Raw genomic sequence first — 25,318 nt, 5'->3', positions numbered from 1 at the left:
ATTCAAAGATTCGCAAGTTTTTATTCAGCGCTCATCTTCAGCATTATATTTGTTTTGATTGTGAAATTTTTTTAGTTTTTAGAAATATTTTATGCTTTATATTATTTATGAGCACTTAAATAATTATCATGTGCATAAATGCATTGAGTAAAAAATAGAATCCAATCCAGATCCACATAAAAATATAAATACGATCCATTTTTTGTGATTATATTGAAATGTTTATACATATTTTTTTATTTATTATTTATGAAGCATCCAGCTAGATAGATGGAATTAGGTATAGTAAATAAATAATGAGACCATACCCATATAATGAATCCGACCAGAAAAGGAGAGCCAAAAAAGATATCAGAATTTACAGACAGTATAGTTGTCAATGGAACTATATTTAGAACAGATTGTCTTGTTGATGAGACAATAGTGTGGAGGTTTGGAGATACAGATCTTAGTTATTGGAGACGTTTTATGGAGGCAGCAAAGACATTTCTATTATTTCAGCGGGATAAGTTTCGATGCAGATGCACATATTGTTATTGTAAGTATTTAGATCAAAAGAAGAAAATGGATGAAAGACAAAGTGCTACATGCAAAAATGATGAAATCAATCTTCATTCTAATTTAATTTATAATAAAGAAAAGGAGGATAAAAATAGATTCATTCACGAGAAAGATGATTATAATTATCATGAAAATTTTGATATAAGTATGTGGAAAACGGATGGGGGAAATGCATTGTATTCAAAGGAAATGATTATAAATGATAAATTAGTATTAGATCGTTCAATAAAAAAAGAAGTAGGTTTTTGCAAGAAAAATATAGCACAGATAAATATACTTACGAAAAGAAATAAGCAAGATATTTTGCGAGTACTTCGTTTTATTTCGATGATTCTAGAATATTCAATGGGAAAGATGCTTGTAGAATTTGGGGATATTCTTGTTGATTTGCTCTATTATACAGATTACGAAATATCATTTGAAACCATTATGCTATTAAGGCGTATTTGCAATAAAACCGTAAAGAGAGGGGCCAGTTCGTATACATATTTCAACCTTGAACATGTCACAAGTTTCAGCGCATTTACAAACGCATCTTTTCTTACATCGCCGAAATATGAAAATATTTGTGGAGAAGATGTAATAGATTCAAATGTAGATGTTTTTAATCATATGCCAGTCAGCGGTCTACAGGATAAAAAATCTTTACATATTGGTTCGGAAATGAATAAGGTAAATAAAAGCCGAAATAAAGATATAATACGAGATAGAAATGAAATTGAGTTTATAAAAACTGTTAGAAACCAAGACGTGAAGATTTATACATCGATTAAAGTTTATCATTCATTAGTTCTTCAATACAAGCGATTAGCATACGGAATGAAAATGTTAGTTTTCGAGTATCTTTCACTATGTATTAATATTTCCGCACGATCACATGAATTTGGTGATCGAACAGATTTGAATGATATTCTAAAACTTGCTATTAAAAGATTAGTTAATTTGCATAGCGAGAGAAAAGATATCCGAAGATATGGTTCCAAAGTTAGAATATGTGAGAACAAAAATTTGATGCACCATGAAAGTGAAATGTATGTATCGAATACAAATGAAGACATTCAGACATCGATTCTGTATTTTTTAGGAAAATGTGTTGAATCAAAGTTGAAGTCCAGTATGATAATGAATGAACTAAAAGCACGAGATTATGATGGTTATGTTTTTGATGTTTTAAGGGAAATAGAATCTTATTCCATAAATTTTATAGATGCATATTTTTATTTCCTTGAAGTTATGATGGGATCCAAATTCTATGCTGGCCTTTCTTTTCTTGAATGTGGAATCTTTGATGAGTTCGGTGTATATTTGAGTAAAGAACATGAGTTACTAATACAAAACCACGAAACCAACTCTCATAAAGAAGACTTAACAGAAGAGAATAATACTTCGATGCACGATTCAGAAAGATTTAGAGGCTGTTCTATTACAAAAAAACATGAAACTAATGACACTAAAAAAGACTTTATAGATGAGAAATATTCTTCGATGCACGATTCAGAAAGGTTTAAAAGCTGTTCTATTACAAAAAAACATGAAACTAATGACACTAAAAAAGACTTGATAGATGAGTTATATTCTTCGATGCGGGATTCAGAAAGGTTTAAAGGCTGTTCTATTTCAGAAAATATCAGTTCGAGTAGTTTTTCGGATAATAAATATAAGGAAAGTGTTAATTGTGGTTTCAAGAGTCGGGATATAAAAATTTTAATGTCTAAATACCACATTATAAATGTAGCATCGAGCGTTATAACAGTAAAGCGTAATATAAATGAAGGCACTTTGAATTCGACAGAATTTCTTACGATATTATATGATCTGGTTGAAAGTTACATTAAAATCATAGGTAATATTGAAGGATGCACTTGGAGGCATTATTATATTAAGAAAATAATAACAGGAACCATGAGATTTGTGCATGGATTTTATTCGAACAAATCAGGAGAGACACACAGGACTATTGATATATTTGAATCGAAGATTTCGCATATAATACTTAGTATTATTCAAAGTTATGTTGTTTACAATGATTTAAGTATTGATAATAATAGAGAGGACACAGAAAATATAGAGAGAGATATCCCTCAGTCGTCAAGTAAAAATTTGGCAATACCGAATTACAAATCCCTATACTATGCGATCAATATAATAGTGGATTACATTCATTTCCGACCATTGAATATCCATATATTGGATGAGAATCATTTTTTTGAGTTTATTTTTAAGCTTTATGAGAATATACCAGTTGATGAATGGTGTGTAGTTTCATTGGTTAATCTTCTTGGGGCCATTTGCCTGATACAAAATAAGCTTAATATCGTCCAAGAGCAAAATTATGTAAAAAAATTTGTAGGTTTATACAGTGAAATAAAATTCTTCGATTTCTTCTATTATGGTAACTTAGCGGAAAGTCTTCCAGAAGCATTAGAAGAATTATTGAGGCACCACCCTAGTTTAAAAGCAAAGGCGATAAAAGAATTTACAAGTATTCGCCGTAAAGTCATGATGAAATATGGCTTTGATACATATTCAAGGGAGATTCACAAAAAGCTATTTGAAGTTTCGAGTGATCATTATTTGGGTAGGCATGCCAAGGCTAAAATAATACACAGTATCTCGTGTCTAAAACACGAAGAAGTTTGTGGCAAAAAAGGAATCAGTGATATAGTGGATGAAAATAACTCGATTTACCAAAATCCCAACAATGCACTTGTCAGATATCCATGCGGTATACATATGAATAACCTCGATAAAAATATTACAAACAATGACGGGAAATATATTACAATAAATAGTGAGATAAATAGATCAAATAATGATGTGAATGCAAAAAAGTTAGAAAGTGATGGGAAATATATTACAATAAATAGTGACATAAATAGATCAAATAATGATTTGAATGCAAAAAAGTTAGAAAGTGATGGGAAATATATTACAATAAATAGTGACATAAATAGATCAAATAATGATTTGAATGCAAAAAAGTTAGAAAGTGATGGGAATATAAACATATTAAATAACGGTAGGGATATCACAGGAAATGAAATGGATTTAAATGTATTAAAAACCGATAAGAATTTAAACATATTAAATAACGATAGGGATATCATAGGGAATGAATCGGATTTAAATGTATTAAAAACCGATAAGAATTTAAACATATTAAATAACGATAGGGATATCATAGGAAATGAATTGGATTTAAATGTGGTAAAAATCGATACAGAATCTAAAAATTCTATCGGGCCATCATTTAAATTTAGTTGTAATAATGAAAGCAATATCAAAAAAGAACAAATAGACTTTGATAGTATAATAAACATAAAATACACAAGGAAAATTGCACGGGAAGTCCTGGATGAAGTTATAAAGGGGTCAGTACTTGAAATAAATGATACGCAACATAATGATGATCATTCACATCATGAATATTCAGCGCCAGCAACACTATATGTCAGTACGATTCTTGGTGATCCCAATAAATGTATTCTAGAAGCTAATGATCATGTGATAAATTTGCGAAGGTATTCTGATATTCTACCAATTAAACACGGTTCGCTATTCAAAATAGGTATGTTGGGAGTAAAGTCGATTAGGCTAATAGAAAGGCTTTTTCCTAAATTTGAAGGGCAAAATAATATAAAAACGGATTTGGATAATTCATTGACAAGTTTTTGGTGTTTGGGCAGCCATAAATTTGAATTTATCGACAACTTTTTACACAGATATGACAATTTGAAATTCGACTATGATGCAAATTCATTTGTTGAATCATATTTTTCGAATGTATGTAGTCTTATAGATGATTATTTGAACAAGATTGATACGATAGTTACGGAAAATTACGTGAAAACGATGGTTTTATCGACTGTGAAGATTTACGAGATTAAAAAAGAGGTTGTTGAATTTATATCAGAAAAACTTGCCAAAAAAATACAAACAAATGGTATATCTAAAGAAAGTATTTTAACAAGAGAAACTCGAAAAAAAAAATCACAGAGAAAAAAAACGGATATAGCTAGAAACAAGAAAAATATTTTCACACCTGTTTGCCAGAATTACGAAGAAAATATAAATTTAGAAGTAGAGGATAACATAAAAAGTGAATTAACTAAGAAAGATAGACCAGAAAATGATGAATCAAAATATAAAATTAGCCTGAATGTTGATAATAGCACCTATGATATGTGCATTAGAAACACAAATTGTTTTTCAAAGAAAATACCAAACTACAAGGGGAATAGATCGGAGGATGAAGAACACAATATTAAAATTTTTCCGAATGTTGATAACCACGCCTATGATATAAGTGTTGAAAATAGTTGGCTAAAGATTAAGAGATATAAGTATCTTACCATATCAGAGACATTGGAAATCGATAAAATTATTATGGGAGGATATGTGAATATCAGTGAATTAATATGTAGGATTACAAACAGACTTATTCAAAAAAAAGATTTAGGAGATAAACCAATCCGTTATATTACGTATATGTTTCTGTTGATAGGCAGGATGTTAGCGGTATCCACAGAGATGTTAGAAACGCCAGGTGGACGAAAAAATGGAATCCATTTTAACATATTATACAAAATTATAAAATTAGTTGGTAAAATTATCAATAAATTTAACAAGTACGGCCCCAAAATTATATTTCCCAGATATAGTATGCTTGAAGATGGTGATGATTTTCCCTGCACCAAACAATCAGATATAATTGGAGCAAGAGGGATAGGTAATTTTATTGGTAATCGTGTATCGGGAATACTAAATTTGATATATTTTTGTAATTACAAGATTATAAAAAAAAGCTGGGAAAGATTTTTAAAGCTAGAAAACCATGAATTGGAAGTTTTTTTTAAGGAAATAATTGGCCAATTAGAACTTAAAAAGTCTAAAGGAACAAAAACTGAAGAAGTTTTACGGAAAAATTCGAACTTATCAGAAGATATGCATATCATGATGGGAAGTAATATAAGCACCGAAACACAAAAGCCACTATTTAATCATTACGATAATAATAATATATTATTGGAAAATAATGGCGAGGAAGAACACATAATAGGTGCAAAAACACCAAATTCACGATACAATAATAACAATCATAAAGATGATAATAATATATTATTGGAAGATAATTGCGAGGCTGGAAGTATATTAAGTGGCGAAACATCAAATTCACGATATAATCATAACAATCATAAAGATGATAATAATATATTATTGGAAAATAATTGCGAGGCTGGAAGTATATTAAGTGGAAAAACATCAAATTCACGATATAATCATGACAATGACAACCGTAATATTTTGGACGCATCGTTGAATATGCATTTTTTGAATGATAACAATATAAACCTTAAAACCAAAAAGAAAACTAGTAATAAAACATTAGAGGGTATTTCCACTACCGCTAAAAAGGAATCTTCGGGTGATGAATATGAACTTAACAATGATGGAGAGAACGATTTATTAATCACAGCAATTATAAAGAATTCCCCTCTTACAATAGAGAAGCTACACAATATAGCATATAAAATAGTGTTAAAAGATTCCAAGGAATATGCACATCTTCTTACAACATACACCCCTCTGTCATTTCTAAGCTCCTTGATGTGTGTTGAAATTTCAGATATTATTTTGAAAAATGGATTGGGAAGTATTTACGAAAATTTAATGATTATAAACAGAATAGTCGGTAGGCTTGCTTTGATCAATATTACATGGGAAGACCTGTGTATTTGTGAAGTTAGGAAGATCAAATTGAAAGATGATAAGTTCACCAGTGTTGATCCAGTGGAAAGTTTTTTAGGAGCATCACAAACGACACGATATGGATTTCGTGATAACAACACATTTACTGACAACACAAATGAGGGTCATAAAAATGTGAAGAAGATTGTAGCTGATAATTTTAGAACGATTAATTTTAGTTATCCCTTAAAGGATAAAATTTACTATACAGACAATATTTTGAATTATTTTGTTCTAGATAGGACATGGTTTTCGATATTTATTCATAAATACGTATATTTATCACTTTTTGTTTTATGGCAAAACTTGAATTATGGATATACCATACCAGGATCAGAAAATTTCGATAAAACAATTTTTCATTGTATGTGGATAGCAGAGAAATTCACACTACCAAAAATAAGAAAGCGTTTGCACGAAATAATGGTATGGTACGTAAACGACAAGATTACGTTCGCAAATACGTTTAAAGAGTATATAACATTATGTGGTATAGAGAATAGAGCAACAATAGATCAATTGCCGAGAACTGGTAGCATGTTAGATAAATCTAATACGAATAAAAAATATTTAAAACGTGTTTGTGACGTTGATAAAGGCGATGTTAGCGGGGTCACTAGAAAAAAAGGAAATAGCACAAATCAAGACATTTATATCGAAACTGATACAAGAAATATAGAATATAGAGCAAATGAAAACATTAAAAATGATAATTGTATAAATTACCAGGGTGATATTAGATATGACACGAAAGTAAATACAAATACTAGTGAGAATACAAGTTATAGCACAAATACTAGTGACATTACAAGCTATAGCACAAATAATTGTGACATTACAACTTATAGCACAAATAATAGTGAGAATACAACTTATAGCACAAATACTAGTGACATTACAAGCTATAGCACAAATAATTGTGACATTACAACTTATAGCACAAATAATAGTGAGAATACAACTTATAGCACAAATACTAGTGACATTACAAGCTATAGCACAAATAATAGTGAGAATAAAAATTATGGCACAAATACTAGCAGTGATATTACAAGTTATAGTACAAATACTAGCAGTGATATTACAAGTTATAGTGCAAATGCTAGTGAGAATAAAAACTATGGTACAAATACTAGCAGTGATATTACAAGTTATAGTACAAATACCAATGAAAATAAAAATTGTAACGATCATATAAATATAGGTGAAAATGCAAATTATATCTCAAACATAAATACAGGTGTACATATAAATTGTAACGATCATATAGATATGGGTGAATATACAAATGTATGTGATATTAGTAACGATCCCACAACCAACATAACTTGCAACCAGAATAGAACTATAAGCAGGACAAATTACAGTTTGAATTTACATATAAATAACAATGAAAATATAGGTACAGGCCTAAGAAACTGGGATTATCCTTTTGTTTCGGATTCGCTCAATGATCTTCTGAGAAACCACCTACGTGAATTTGCTCAAAGAGACCTATCTTTAAATTCAAATCAGAATATGAACGGGGTCGGAGAATATAATATGCATGCAGAAGGTTCGGTTCATAATAACGAATTTAGACATACATATCTGAACAATCAAAGACAAGGAACCTTACAATCAATCGGATTCAATCAATCAAGATCCAGGCAGGTTCGGGATAATATAATACAATATAATGCGCCTCTACCTCCGCAACAATCAATGGATAGAAATACTAGGGATCAAAGACCTCGTGAAATCATAACCTATGCGAATAATATACCATGTCGTGTTGGATTAAACACAGTACGTGAAGATATCAATGATTTACGTACAGTTTCAGATCAAAGCGCGTTTTACAGTAATTATAATCATCAAAGAGCTAATAACGTAACAGTTAATTCGAGTTTAATTAGAACTTTTGATACCAATATTATGGGAGGAGAACCTATGAACTCCTGCATTTACCATCAGAACACCAAGACCACAAACAATATTCAGAATAATGAAGCTAATGTTATAAATATGTTGATTCAGCCAGATTTGAATTCACAATGGAATGAAAATCTAAATTATATTATAGATGCAAGAAACACGAACCAAAACCACGAAAGTTTAGACATAAACTATTCCACGAAAAATAATTATTCAAATGTAAATATCAATGAAAATCAAAATTATTCTACCAGATACCAGAATAACATGAATGTTTATGCGATTAATGATGTTTTAAATAGATATGAAAATATGAATCATTATAATCAGAACACAAATACATCGGATAGGTTTAGAAATCCGAATTCGATAATTATTGGCAATTTCGGAGTTAATTCGATTGTAAATGCTAGCAGCCCGAATCACGAAATCAACTCCAACATAAATATAAATCTACCTCATGACACCATAATGAAAAATAGGGTGTATTCTCTTGATAATAAAAACAGGGATTACTTAAATATAAACAACAATACTAGAAATAATCGTATTTATGGGAGCAGAGATGAATATGTTTTCAGGGCAGAGATAAATTCAGATTTAAGCAATGTAATGAATCGATTGCATGAAACTATATACCATGTTTCTGGAACTAGAAATATAAATGCCAACAGAGATAATCATCATAATAATAAGTATAAAAATAGTGACAATATTAGAGAAATGCATGGTTATGAATATGAAAATAAAAATGGGAGGAGAAGTAATCCTCAGAATAATAACACTGATGATAGAAATTCAAATAGTGGGAATTGTAGAGAAATAAATGGGTATGAATATCAAAACACCGTAAATTACAGTGGCAGAGCCCAATATGAAATTCAAAATGGAAACATCACAAATATGAATATATACATGGATAGAAATCACACCCCAGAAAATATGATATATTTAGAAAACAGAACAGAGGGTTATAATAGCAAGGATTCTGTTGAGAAAGGAAGAGGAGATGAATCATTGAGTGAAAAAATCCAGAGTCCACATGAATGCACAGATACGCGTCTTTACTTAGAATTCAAAGAAACTAAAGAACAAGGAGTTAAGGAAATTAAATACGCAGGAAAAAAGTTGATTATTTTCCAAAATACATTGTATAACATGGATGATATTTTAATTGATAGAAACGGTGTTTTATTTGATGAATGTTATTTAGGTAGGTACATAAATGATAGTATTACTGCAGATGGAATTTTCATTCGACTAATGCACAATATAAATATACACAAACATTTAAATAATCCCAGTTGCTGTATTGATTCAAACATACCATCGCACAAGAATGAGGAATATTCTTTAATTTGCAACGATTTCCAGCATGGGTATTTAAATTCCAACCATTGTTGTTCAAAAAATTTATATTGCATGTTCGATGTTTCGAAAAACGAGTTTTCAGGAAAAAATGAATTTTTGCCGCATATAGAGCAAAAAAACAAAGCATTCAAACTAGGAAAAGAAGAACTTTTGTATTTATCTCTAACTTCTTCACTTCGTACACATGGAATAATGGATGTTCCACTTCATCGTTTAGATTTCTACAATTATTTTACAGCATCAAAAAACTATGCGACTCTAAACCGACTACAAAGAATGTCCATTGAAGGATTCTACAATGTTCTCTTAAATATTGAAAGTCTGATAGCAGATTTACTAAACCAAAAGAGTCTAGAAGTAAATTTACTAAACGAGGTTGTGGACCTACTGTGTTTCAATATGTTCATATACACGTTTAAAGATCCTTGTTACTGTTGTGACACTGGATACAGGATAAAGAAGGCAGGTGACTTTGAAACCTTGAATAGAAAAAAGAAGCCCCAAAATCATAAAGATTCCATCATCAGTGATAATAAAATATATAATGATTATAGTAAAGGCAAAAATATTGAAAGATCAGTAGATGACAACACTGCTTGGAATATAGGCAGAGGGCACAACATTTTTGATCAAAACAATGAATCCCCAAACAATACCATGTGTATAAATCAATCTGTATACACCAATAATGAGCTTGCTAACGTTAATGTCACAAATCCACCAAATATTAGTCATTACATCAATCCACCATATAGCAGTAATAACATCAATCCACCATATAGCAGTAATAACATCAATCCAACATATATCAGCAATAACATCAATCCAACATATATCAGTAATAACAACAATCCAACATATACCAGTAATAACATCAATCCACCATATAGCAGTAATAACATCAATCCACCAAATATCAGTGATAATGCATTCACTATTAATGACCTGGGTAACAACAATGCATTCGCTGGTATTCCTTTGAGTAACAATAATAATCTTTGGAATAACAACGCTTTCAATAATTCCCCTAATAATCAAAATATAGATAACAACACGCTTAATAATAATGCTTTCGCTGGTATTCCTTTGAGCAACAATAATAATATTTTCAATAACAATGCCTTCAATAATGCCCCTAATAATCAAAATAATGATAACAACACGCGTAATAATAATGCTTTTGGAAATAACAACCCCTTTAGCATCAATGATTCAGGCAATTCTAATCTATATGACAGGTTGGTTGCTATAAATTTATGTAGATATGCAATGAGGAGTAATTATAATTCTAAAGATACTTCCAATAACTGGTCAAACGATAGTCACGATGAGTTATTTACAGGGGAATTATGGAATACGGACATATATACGACTAAAATATGTGGTGAAAACTTAACATGTTTTGAATGCAAAAAAATTATCAGGAATATTTGTGGTATTTCAAGAAATTTGGGTACAGAAATCATCAAAAAATTACGATTACATCCAGCATGTGCTCATATGAGAAAAAATACAAAAATAAGAGAAAGCCTTGATAAACTCAGAAAGAAAGTGAATATAAACGAAAGTAGAGTTGATAATCATTTGAAAAGGGGGAATACAGCCCAATGTCTTGCACATTATAACATAGAATTTTTGACATTTGTTGGGGAAGTATTTAAAGGGTGTTCTAATGAAACACTCATTCCATTCTTTAAGCTTTCTATTTCGATTCTTAAGTTAACAGAAGCAAGGAGCCTTTCATTTACAAAGAACGCCTTTTTTGTTCAATTCCCCATGCAGAAAATTATTGAGCTAGTCAATGAAAAGAAATGTACAGTTTCATATAACCTTTTCATAAGTGTTATTTTCTATTTCCTTGAGAATACGGTTTATCTCAGGCGAGTATTTAGAGATGAGCTTAGAGACAATCGATTTACTACGCGAAGCGTTTTATTTGGAAGAAACTGCCGAATTTACAAAGAAGAGATAAATATTGTTGATGATTATATACTTAATAAGAGATCAAAGAGGAATATCGAGATATTCAGAACAAATGAAGGTAAAGGCCACACAAATGAAAGTATGAGAACCATTCCAGGTACCATAGATCGAATCGGGGGCCTTATTCATCAAACCGATGATATTCCACTGCTAATAAATGGTTTAAATGCCAACCCAAGCGAATTAAATAGGGATAGGCGAAATTTAGCGAACCACGGAACAGAATTGCACTCTTTTAATCCAGAAGATGGCACCGATAAAAAGCCATATTCCAGTGACGATAATTTATTCTCGATTCACCCAGAAATACAATGTATTAATCGGGTATATGATATTCAAAAAAGTTTGATGATCCGTATTCTTGATGCTTACAAAGAAACTTCAATAGATATAATTATCCCTATACTGACACAAATGCTCATTAACTTTCCAAAATTATCAAGCCTTATGGATGAAGAAAATTTTATTTCAGTTTTGGTTGATAGTCTTGCAGCGAAAGATTCTTCAGCACTCGTCAATCAATGGATCGTAAGTCTATTTGTTGTCTGTTTTGGAAGAAACACGGATATAGGTGTTAAAAAAACGATAATATCATGTATTGTTAAAAAACTAAAACCGCCTTATCCCAGAGATACACAAGATATTACTGATGAAAGTAGTAATATCCATTCTCATAGCACAAATAATGATGCTCTAAATTCAAGTGTTATCATCAATACACAGAAATATGATCTAAATAATAAAAATAATGATACATACAACATAAATCGTAATAAAACAATTAAGGATGAGGGTTGCAATAACAGTAGAGAGAATAGTGATTGTGGCAAAGGAATTCCCCAACAAGAAGGTATGAAAGAAAAAGAAGCCAGATTGCTTTCTAATATTTGCAGCAACCTAACAAAGTTAGTTTCAGTGAAGATCGCTGGCTCAAAAATAGTTTGCAACTTAGATTGCTGTAGTGGAAATCTACCCAATTTAAAAAAGGAAGGAAATGCATACGATCAAGCAAATAGACCTTTAAGTAATGCCAGCAATAGTTTAAGCCAGGCTAGTCGTGGTTTTGACGGCAACCAAAATATATTGAGATTTATTCAACGCACAGCAATGTCTACACACGAATCCCAACAAACAACGAATACAATTATTGAAATGCTTAATGAAAATAAGATAGTGACATTGGTTCTTGATTATATCCAAACACATCTTAAAAGATCTAGTAATTGTGAACCGCAGAAGAAACCAACACCTAAACTCAACAGTAATATCAAGAAAACCCATCATGACACAAGAAATATCACTGGTATTAATCTTAGAGAAGATACCGGTTATATAAAACAAACAAAAAACAACACAGATAGCGTGAATATTGAATCTATTAATCGAGATATAATACAAGGCATAGATATCGAGTCAATGTCATTTAAAAATGATACAAGGATGATGGGTACTTCAGGCTTAAATCATATACAGACAGAAAACATCTCGAGTGATAAGATTGTTATTTCAACTAATGTAGGTGATGATTTAAGTAATATAGCAGATAAAACAAAAAATATAGGTAATGCGACAAATAATGATTCAAGTAATTTAGGTAATACAGCAGATAAAACAAACAATATAGGTAATAAGACAAATAATGATCAAAAAAATGTAGGTGATGATTTAAGTAATACAATGGATAAAACAAAGAATATAGGATATGCGACAAATAATGATCAAAAAAATGTAGGCGATGATTTAAGTAATACAATGAATAAAACAAACAATATAGGTAATACGACAGATCATGATCAAAAAAATACACATAACGAAACAAATAATATGTCCAGAAATGTAAGATACAAAGGTATACCTTATGTTATGGAATTCATAGAGGAAATTCTTTCTATTATATATGTAGGAAATCACGATGTTAGCGAGGATTCGGAAACTACAGAAATAAATAATTTCTGGGGATATTCTTTTATGTCCGATTATCATTCCGATGGTTCAGATGAGGAAGCAATGGCACCAATGGATGGAAATTCGGAAGAACGCACCCAGCGCATATCACACGATAACTTGGAAAACAGAGAAGAGCTACAATCGTACAGGCATAATGATGATTTAAACACCGATAAAGAAGATACTTGTGAGTTTCGCGAAAAGATACGTACAGTTGATGTTCTTGAAGTGTGGGGTTTCGAAACAAAGAATGTGATAGGAGATATTAAAAATATCGCCTATATTAATATAAACCCAGGCACAAAAGAAAAGAACACACCTACAAATTCGATAAAAGGAGAAAAAGGAATGGAAACAAGTAATATAGATATAGACTACTATATTTCAGACGAAAATAGTTCACAATCACGAAGTACAAGTGATACTGATACAAATGAGACATACATTCCTTTTCCTTATAATGTATCTGGGAATAGAATTGCTGGGGTAGATCCTAACGTGCCAAGTAATGATTATATGCCTAGTTTGAATAACATAATTAACAATAATAGAAATCCCACGCCCGATTCAAATATCAATACTATGACCAATGACAGAAACTTTCATCATACACATGATATAAATAACTTTAACAACACCACTAATAATGATACTAGGTCTAATAATAGGAATCTTAGTAGTACACACAATATGAATAACCTTGACAACACCACTAATAATGATACTATTAGTAATGATAGGAATCTTAGTAATATGCTTAATATGAATAACCTTAACAACACCACTAATAATGATACTATTAGTAATGATAGGAATCTTAGGAGTACGCACAATAGGAATAACCTTGACAACACTACTAATAATACAATAAACACTAGGTCTAATGATAGGAATCTTAGTAATATGCACAATATGAATAACCTTAACAACACCACTAATAATGATACTATTAGTAATGATAGGAATCTTAGGAGTACGCACAATATGAATAACTTTGACAACACCACTAATAATGATACTATTAGTAATGATAGGAATCTTAGGAGTACGCACAATAGGAATAACCTTGACAACACTACTAATAATACAATAAACACTAGGTCTAATGATAGGAATCTTAGTAATACGCTCAATAGGAATAACCTTGACAACACTACTAATAATACAATAAACACTAGGTCTAATGATAGGAATCTTCGCAACAATAACAGCAATACTGAGTCCATTGTTAACATTTCAGGCAACATTCACCATAGGCGAATATTTGACCAAGACAACAATTCGTCTTATTCAAATAATAATGATGTTCACAATGACATAGATGATGCCTCAAATTTCAATTTAGACTCTAATATAGAATCACAGATGGGGGTTACCCATTCAGATAGTTACTCAGAAGGGGATCAAGCTGCAATAAATGACGATGAGAGAATTATATATGGAAACCCTGTACCAGAAGAGGAAAATCTTCTTTCGCCAGAAAATATTCCTTGCACCAATACAGACTTTTGTAACTGTTACGATTGCTGTGAACGCCAATCGTCATCTTCCGAAATAGGCTCTTATTCAGGAATCATTCCTGGCCTAGATCCAGAGTTTTTAAACCATCTTCCAGAAGAATTACTTATAGAAGAAATAGAAGCTTACTATGATGACAGAAGACGCAACAACGTAGAATATACTCCGATAAGTACTGCTTTCTTAAATATGTTAGAAGATAGGCCACGAGCCATGTTCGAGGCTTGTGAAAGAGATCTTCGCGATGAGTTTTTGATAGACGATGAATTGAATACTGCTGAAAAGGAAGAATCCACTTGCCCCTCGGAAGATCTTTATAGAAAGGGTGAAGCATTCCTTAGCGTAGAAGATGTAGAAAAGATCATGGACATCGCTTATAATGGTGATTGGGGAAGATCAGCAATGAGAGTGATAAATCATTTGTGTGTAAACCAAAATATAAGAGAATTTATAGTCAAATATATATTTAAGAGAATTTCAGCGCATTATCCACCCCGAGAATACACCGCTCATGAAGGAAATTATTACAATAATAACAACCACTTTATTGATAATAATAATGCCAGCAGAAGTCACCTTTCTTCAATTAATGAAAATATCACATATAATCATAGCAACTTTACGTATATCAATAGTCACGTTAATATCAGTTTTTCCGCAGAAAATAAAAAACTTGCGGCTGATAGGGTACATCCGTATGACATAAAGACTTCACTTAGTATTCTAGCTTATCTCATCTACAAGAACAACGAATATTTCACACTATTTAATCTAACGAATGTAAATCAAATTATAACTCTTATCGACTTAAATACATTTTCAGAACATGCCTATATATTTTTCGATCTTTTTGAATATATCGCAAAATACACAAACATGCTTTCTCTCGTAACCCGCGAAAAACTTTTTACAGCCAAAAATGGAAATACATTGTGTATAGAATATATTGGCGACAGTAGCATGAGTAAAAGCGAAGAAATACCTGAAATCGAAAGACTTCTCAATAATTATTCAAACAAATTCAAAATAAATGAAAATACAAGTAAAAGAATAAAGATTATGGAACATATAGCTATGGTAAAGATTCCACTGACAACAAACTCTACAGGGATACTAAATTTATCTTATCTTCTCTCCACAAAGCTTTCTATTTTCGAGTTTTTGGAGATTTTAAAGAAAATCGATATTTCAATTCATCAACCAGCTGTCGTCCAAATATTGAAAAATACAAAATACATATTCCTCGATATTTATATTACCTTCTTCTTTACCGAGTGTGTAAAAGCATTGAATAAATTGTATAGATCAACCCGAAGAGACGGAGAAACGACATCAAGGCTTCTTTTCTATATGAACTGCATTGATCCATTAAACTTCAAAAATGTCAATAAAAGCCCATATCTAACTAAATGTGAGGATCTTTATAATAAACAAAGACTGGGAATCGAGAATATCAAGATTTGGAATGGGATTCTTAAAAGCATAGGAACACATTTAAACAAAAATGATAACTGCAAACATAATATCAACACAGAACCTAATGAAAATCCACATTTGAATGACTCACTTTCAGGAAAAAATTACATGAATAATGAGCAAGATAAAGTTAATCATAAAGGAAATTCAGAAAATAATGAATCATATGCAGAAAATAATTACATGAATCACAATGATCAAGGTAACGTAAAGTATATGGCCAATTCAGAAAATAATTACATGAATAATGATCAAGGCAAAGTAAAGTATATGGGAAATTCAGAAGATAATGAATCATATGCAGAAAATAATTACATGAATCACAATGATCAAGGTAACGTAAAGTATATGGCCAATTCAGAAAATAATTACATAAATAATGATCAAGGTAAAGTAAAGTATATGGCCAATTCAGAAAATAATTACATAAATAATGATCAAGGTAAAGTTAATCATAAAGGAAATTCAGAAAATAATTACATGAATAATGATCAAGGTAAAGTTAATCATAAAGGAAATTCAGAAAATAATTACATGAATAATGATCAAGGTAAAGTTAATCATAAAGGAAATTCAGAAAATAATTACATAAATAATGATCAAGGTAAAGTTAATCATAAAGGAAATTCTGAAAATAATTACATAAATAATGATCAAGGTAAAGTTAATCATAAAGGAAATTCTGAAAATAATGAATCATATGCAGATTATAATTACATGAATCATAATGATAAATGTGAAATATTTGACGGAAAAATAATTGAAGGACTCAATAAAGGAACGGTTCTTATGTATATAGATATACTACAGGCATTTTGCAAGGTTAGTTTGCTAAGATTAGACGTAGATGAGCTCGATAATGCCAAAACTATTAAAAACGAGATCGACTACGAAACTACAGAACTGAAAAATGGATTCAATATTTACATGCAAAGTCTGAACAAAAATAATGAGCAAATTCTGAGTCATGACTATGCTTCAGAATCAAACACATTCAATCATTTCGTTTCTATTGTTGCACGAAAAAACAAGAAATACTTTAATATTATCATTGAAAATAATCCAAAACTCATTCTCGGCCCATTCAGCATTCTGCTTAACTTCAAAATACTATCTTTCTCAATAAGAAGACATTTCTTTAGAGAATCTAATTTAAAAAATATTGAAGATATCTTAACTATAACCGTAAACAGAGAAACGATCCTACAGGAAAGCTATGATCAAATAATGAAAATAACACCAGCATCGTTCAAGTCGAGCAAATTACAGATAAAATTTGAAAACGAAGAAGGTCTAGACGGCGGGGGGCTAAGCAGAGAATATTTCACCCTTCTTATTAAAGAATTTACCAAACCAGACTACTGCCTATTTACAATAAACCAAGATAAAAGAACATATTCAATAAATAAGGCAAGCGATGTAAATCCTGAACATCTTCTATTCTTCAGATTTATGGGAAGAGTCATAGGCAAAGCGATACTCGAGGAATTCATTATTGAAACACATTTCACTCCACCAATATATAAAATGATTCTAGGAAGTGTTAAGAAAACAAAGGAAATTAAAAAATTGACCAGCTCAAGTTCAACCGAACAAAGACATATAAATCAAAGCAATAATAATAACAGTCAGAATCAGACACCCCAAAATAACAATCTTGATAATAGAAATAATATAATTCAGGGCAACTTTAATCATAACATAAGTAGTAATTCATTTACTGATCATACTCAGAATCAGACACCCCAAAATGCCATTTATGATACAAATTCTCACAACAACAATCCTAATAATAGAAATCATATGATTCAAGCCAACTTTAATCATAACATAAGTAGTAATTTATTTACTGATCATACTCCGAATCAGACACCCCAAAATAACAATCTTGATAATAGAAATCATATGATTCAGGGCAACTTTAATAATAATATAAGTAGTAATTCATTTACTGATCATACTCACAATCAGACACCCCAAAATGCCATTTATGATACAAATTCTCACAACAACAATCCTAATAATAGAAATCATATGATTCAAGCCAACTTTAATCATAATATAAGTAGTAATTTATTTACTGATCATACTCAGAATCAGACACCCCAAAATGCCATTTATGATACAAATTCTCAAAATAACAATCCTAATAATAGAAATCATATGATTCAAGATGATTTAAACAAATTTAATTGTGACAGAGGAATTGATGATGATGCATTTGATACAGAATCTTCAATAGATAACGAAATAGGAATAAGTGCTCTAAAACCTTCCGACCTCACAACACTAGACCCGACATTCTACAGATCTCTTCGCTGGATGGAAGAAAACTCAATAGATAATGTCATCGATACTTTCTTCTGTGCTGAATATTTCAACCTCGGTTCTCGCGAAATACACGACCTCATAAAAGACGGAAGAAATATCCCCGTGACCAATGAAAACAAACACAAATTCATATACCTAATTTCCATTTTTAAAATGACAAACGGATGCAAAAAACAAATAAAGGCGCTAATAGACGGCTTCTACGATATCATCGATAGACAAAAAATTAAAATTTTCGACTGGCAAGAGCTCGAAATGATCATCAACGGAAAAGATGAGATCGACGTGGATGACTGGAAATGCAACACTGCATACTCTGGCTATAACGAAACAAGTAAAGAAGTAATATGGTTCTGGAGAGCATTGAGTAGCTTTAGCAGAGAAGAACGCGCAATGGTCCTTCAATTCGCAACCGGGAGTAAAAACGTCCCTGTAGATGGATTTAAATCTCTAAGAAGTTCAACAACACAACAATACTTCACACTAGCAAAAGCATCTACACCACCTTTACCACAACCAAACAACAACGATAGTTCTGGCACTAATAACAACAATGCCAATGGAAATCCAATATTAATAAACATCGACAGCGATATTGTGTTCGAATCTATACCAGTAGCACAAAGCAAAAAAAGAAGACTGCCAACTGCACACACTTGTTTTAATCAAATCGAATTGCCTTCATACGACTGCTATGCCGATCTCAGAGAATGCCTCCTATACGCGATCAAAGAATGTAGCACTGGATTTGGATTCATATAATTAAAACTTAATATCAGTAGTAAGCGAATTTTATACTAATTAAACTTCGCTGTATAAATTTATTTTAAAAACGAAATTTCGGTTCTACATCAAGGTTTTATACTTAAAAAAGAGATATTATGTTTTTAAAGTCTCGAAAGAAGGTGAGGTATTGAAGAAGACTTTAGAGAGGAGATGATAACCGAAAGTATAAATACTAAATAAGTTGTGCGCGTAGGGAATCAAGCAAGTTGTGCTCGAGAACAAAAACTAAAATTATAACTATAAATCTAGCCCATAAATAAAAAATCAATGTTTTTAAATATTAATGGTTATTAAACTTTAAAGAATGAGTGTAATTTTTTAAAATATAAGTTCTTATATATAAAACTATGAAAATGCGATGCTAAACGTTGCTGTAAACATAGAATAAGATATCAAATTTTACTTTTTTGGTTTATTTAAATGAAAGTTTGCATTCAATCGATCACGAATAATTACCATGCTGTTTAACAAACCTTAAAATACAAGATTGGATGATTAAATTTATTTCTAAACTCGAAATGGCTGAAATATATCGCAAAGACTAAATTTTGAAAAATAAATAAACTTGGATTGAAAAGGGTGTTCTGGGAGACAATTTATTACCGCACCTAATTGTGCTGTGTATTGATCTGATAAGCCGACGATTAAACTAACGATACCTAGCTTTGTATATCAAACTAAAAGATACCACGTTCAGTGCAAATGATGACTTTTTTTATCGATGACATTAAGATCTTAGTAAAAGATGATAAAAACACTAAATAAACGACACAAGAAACTGCACAATTCTTTTATAAGATATGAGTGGTGATAAATAAAAAAATTATACAAAAATAATATTATATGAACAGAAAAAACAACATTATTGGCCGCGAAAGATGGAAACAAAGCCTTTTCATATTAGAGAACTGCATTCTAGACGAAACCCGAAACTTTTGAAAATTTGGAAACAAAATACAATAAATGGTACAAAGTTTGTGTAAAACTAAACAAAACGTAAAAAAGCCATCAATTACATGATTAATATGCAATATCAATGATTTATTTTTATGTCGGTTTACTGAATTTAGGACTATTTTATTTAAAAAAATTGGATACGGTCTTAGCAGTTTATTGAAAAAACAACATACATATTCAACGATGTATCAAAAATAGATTGGATTTAAATAGAAAAGAATTCGGATGGGAATTAAAAACAAATGTTTAAATTCAAAGAATATTGCTGCTATATTTAAATGCAAAAAAATGTACTGCTGTATCAAAATGCAAAGAATATTCTGATGTGATGTATAAAAAATATTTATCTCAGGAAGAAGGAATCTAGCCTAGAAAATTCGCTATTTCTAAAATGTAAAATATTATTTAAACATCAACGTGATAAACAAGTATTCGAATTCAAAATACAACTTTGTAAAGGGAAAATTCAAGTACTAGTCAAAAAAAGAGAAGTTTACTGTCTAATATAAAATTACAAAGCTACATCAAAAACCTTTCATCGCTAAGAGAACACGTCGATGGGTAGTGAATGAATTTTAAATAAGCTACGGCACGTAAATATATGGTCCATCAGAAGAATCCTAGACTCTGCTATATTCAGGATAAGAACATATTTTTGGGGAAAAATCATTTTGTGCCTGCTTTAATAAATCTTTTAAAACGGTTGATAATATGGGGATTAGATGTAAATGATGCTGGGCCACTATTACACAAGAAAAGATAATGACATGGTAAGATAAATCCATTCTATGCAAGAAAATCGATTTTTATAAAAAAATACTGAAATCCACAGGAGCTCAATACAAGAGTTTATGGAAAATGAATAAACGGAGTAGAAGTAGATACAATATTAAAACAGACATTAAACTTTCTGGTGGCAGTCGATTTTATTCATAATTACAAAAAGAAAAAATTTAACATATTTATAGAAGTCAGTGTAACTAATATAGATAATATAAATATTAGAGAAAACCAGAAATTAAGAAAATAAGATTTACTAGCATCAGAATTGTCTCTAATAAAAAGTGCGAGGCAATTATTATACCATATATATCATAATGGAATTCAGTGGTTATACAATATCTTAAAAGACACCGGAAAGAACTTGAAGTCACATACCAATTCATGGAATATAGTCAAACTGCGGGATTGGGGGAACTTTTTAACTAATGGTTTTTGAAAAGAAGGGTGGTAAAAAAGAAGATTTAAAGGGAATGAGCATAGCCAATATTATATATATTATGTGCTCAAGGGAAATCGATCCCGCTATGCTTGAAGAGAAAATCTTTCATCACAATAGCAAAATTGGACACATACTAAAAGGATATTTATGCATACTTAGAGTCAACTCAAAAGCATTGAAATATATTCACTTTAATAATTGTTGATATACCTCAAAGCATTGAGTGTTTTGTTTTGAATATATTGATTATTATATCTTAAAACGTTTAACTTTCATGTTTGTAAAACTATGTGAATTATCATTATTTAAATCATTGAAATTTATATATGAAAATATATGGATTGTTATATCTTAAAACATTGTAATTTTATCTATAAATCTACGTTTTCATACTTCGAAACATGCATTTTATTTTTTTAAATATATCGGTTGTTACACCTTGAACTATTGAAATTTATTCAATTTATAATAGGTTCTTACACTTTAGAAAAAGATGACACAATGTTTATATCAGATATTTATACTTTAAAACGAGAAAATTTATCTTTTCGAAAATAAGTTCTTACACTCAAGACAAAAATATCTCAATGTTTACATCAGCTATTTATACTTTAAAAAATAAAATTTATTCATTCGAATATAGTTTGTTAATTGAAAAAATCGGGAATTCAATTTGTTGGAGAAAGATTATTTTTAGCCCAAAAGCGCGAATTAAATATTTTATTTTGGGTTTTATGGTTCGAAATGCCAAATTTATCTTTTAAATATATAGAATAAGTATATTTAAGATTTAGTTGGCTTTGTTTTACGTCAAGATTATTATGTTCACACCCAGAAAACCCATGATTTAATAATTTTGGCTGTGATATGGCCCTACTGCGCATATATAATCCATGTCTTTAGATATCTATACATCATACGAATAGCACTAATTTTGCAATTTAATTGTTCTCATACCTTTAAATCCTTTAATATTATTGCATCATTGCATTATTTGATAAATACGGCAAACGAAGCAGATTATATATCCCTTACTATATATTACATTAATTTTAATTTATATTAAATTATGGCATCTATGTATAATTTTTTCTCTTTTTGTATTGTATTTAAAATGGTTATCTACAAATCTTATTTTTACATTTTTGGACTTTATTAAATGCGAGGACATAATGTAAGGATTTCGGAGAAATTATTTCTGAAAAAAAACTTGCAACCTTATTCCTAATTATACGCTTTAAACCTATGCCAGTTCATATGGATGAGAACATCACCTTTCGTAACTTGAATAGCCATATTATGCTCATTGTTGTGTATGCTACAAATTCATGTTCGTATTAAACTAACGATATACACTCACAGGCTATTGAATTTTTTTATTTAAGAATTAATTTAGACTACAATCTATAAAGAGCAAAAAAATGATAAAGTCTTACTATTTCTTAGAATGCTCTATTATTTCAATTATTATTGGTATTACTTTTACCTTTTTGGATTTTATTTGGTTTTCTACTTATATAATTTAAAAATGATTCATATTTTGTTTGTAACTGATTTTTAATTCATCGAGTTTTTATGAAATTGCGTAAATTATTTTAGGGATATTACTGAGTTTGCAGCTTATTAAATACGTTTGCAATTTGATTTAATCCCTTTTCTGTTTTATATATCACTATGTCACACAATTAAATCTATATCATCTGTATATAATTGGAATTTTAAATATTAATTTTGTTTTATAAAAAATCATCAAAATTTAACCGCTGTTTGTATAAAAATTAGACTTTAGTGTCCTGTTAATTGAAATCTGGGAAAATAGAATTAACCACAACGTAAGTATCTGATGATTAAAACATATTAATTGGAAGAAGAATCAGTATAAATAGAATGGAAGCCTAATGTAAATTTAAAACGATTTTTTGTAACTTTAATTTCATAAACATTCATGAAGTATTAGTAAAATCACTCGGCGATGGATGATCAAAAAAAATTGATTTCGAAACAATATAGAACTGATATGTAATTAGATTCAAGTTTTTTTGTTTAATATTCGAAATTTAAGAACAAATATCCATGAAACAATGAATAACGATGTCTACGAATCAATAATAAATGATTCAATTCCATCCATGAATTATTTGATTAAAAGAGTAGAGTGGGTCCAGCTCAAAGAAATTGCAACGCAAATATCGACAATTTGGTCCGAAATTGCAACAGACTTCTGTCTTTATGATGTTGGCAAAATTATTTTTTTGAAGGAATTTGGAATACTTATATCTTCGAGACAAAAATATGGCATCTGCGCCTGAAAAATAAAGCAATCAAAATTATACTCAGCGAAAGATTCAAAAAAATATTCGACATAATCGCTGATGCGAGCAGATAAAATCATTACATATAGGATACAGCAATGGAATTCAACCAAGAGACGTTTAAAATCTTTGAGGAAAGACATTTATTTTATTTTAATCCAAAAATATTTGCATAGTTTGAAAATTGAGCAGAAAATGTCTCCGTACATAAACCGACTGGGCTTAAGTAGTTAAACAAAAAAGCTGGTCTCAAATTAGGTTTATTTAAACTTCATATATACATATAAACTCGATCGAATAAGTATTTTTGAATTAAAAGTATATATTTAATCCGCAATTTTAATATGATAGATAAGCGTTTAACTTCTGTCAGGAATCCTATGTCTGATTTTCAGGCATCAATCAGCTTTAGACTTTTATATATGTAAGAAGTGCGCGTTAAGGTAATATAAAGATAATTTTTAAAAATACAATAAGTTATAGACATAAATATATTGAATTTTTTTATATATATTATTTTTATGTGTTTAACAATTTTAGATTCTATAAATTAAAAAACGTCAATAACATTAATTGCAAAGGATTAAGCAAAAAGTAAAAGGTCTAAATTAAGTTACAAAGTTTTATCAACACAAAATCTGGTACAAAGCGAGATTAAAAATTATTTCATTGAGAATTGTAAATTCTAGTATTTAAAGAGAGACTATTTAGAATGACATAGAATCATTAAGAAAAGGGCAAATCATGTTTTTTAAAAATTGACGTAAAGCTAAAATGTTTACCTGAAAACATGGCTATAATCCAGACACAATTATATTTTGTTTTGCTTTAAAATTTTATAGGCAAATTTCGGTATGAAAATACTTTATTTGTTAAAAATATAAAATAAATCCTAATCATACGGCTATTACCCTCATACTTAAGATTATAAATGATAAAAATTTTTTTTTTATGGCAATACACGATGCAAAGTTTTTTTTATATTTATTTTATGTCAATATAAAATTATTTTAAAAAAAAAACAAGAAACTTGTTTAGAAAAGTCAAATTGAAAACATCATTAAATGAATATTTAAATTTGTATCTTTTTCAACCCTAATAAGCAAAATAAATAAACTAAAATAATGTATTTTGACAAAAATTTCAATTTTATAGAAAAAATCGCTTGCTTGTAGTTTTACACTTCTGC

The 25,318-nt window shown here is 29.9% G+C and overlaps 1 protein-coding gene across 1 annotated transcript; it reads left to right on the top strand.

The window, feature by feature from the left end:
- The first annotated feature begins 1,224 nt into the window (after window positions 1-1,224).
- Window positions 1,225-23,187, top strand: LOC147065797 (uncharacterized). The gene is made up of 4 exons (XM_085956244.1): window positions 1,225-1,233; window positions 7,039-7,168; window positions 13,100-13,204; window positions 23,180-23,187. Exons 1-4 carry the CDS (start codon window positions 1,225-1,227, stop codon window positions 23,185-23,187), a joined length of 252 nt encoding a protein of 83 aa, XP_085812370.1.
- Window positions 23,188-25,318: the final 2,131 nt, after the last annotated feature.

The sequence above is a fragment of the Rhyacophila brunnea genome, unplaced genomic scaffold (assembly GCF_057557595.1).
Source record: "Rhyacophila brunnea isolate RB1 unplaced genomic scaffold, BYU_Rbru_1.0 scaffold_56, whole genome shotgun sequence".
Lineage (NCBI taxonomy): Eukaryota > Metazoa > Arthropoda > Insecta > Trichoptera > Rhyacophilidae > Rhyacophila > Rhyacophila brunnea.
The sequence above is the reverse complement of the archived record's forward strand: the minus strand, read 5'-3'. Positions and strand labels throughout refer to the sequence as shown.

What these genes read in the sequence shown, in the direction of transcription:
- LOC147065797 (XM_085956244.1), top strand. An exon ending in AACTTATAGCACAAATAATA is followed by an intron (nt 7,169 to 13,099) that starts GTGAGAATACAA and finishes CAACTAATGTAG; the next exon opens with GTGATGATTTAAGTAATATA.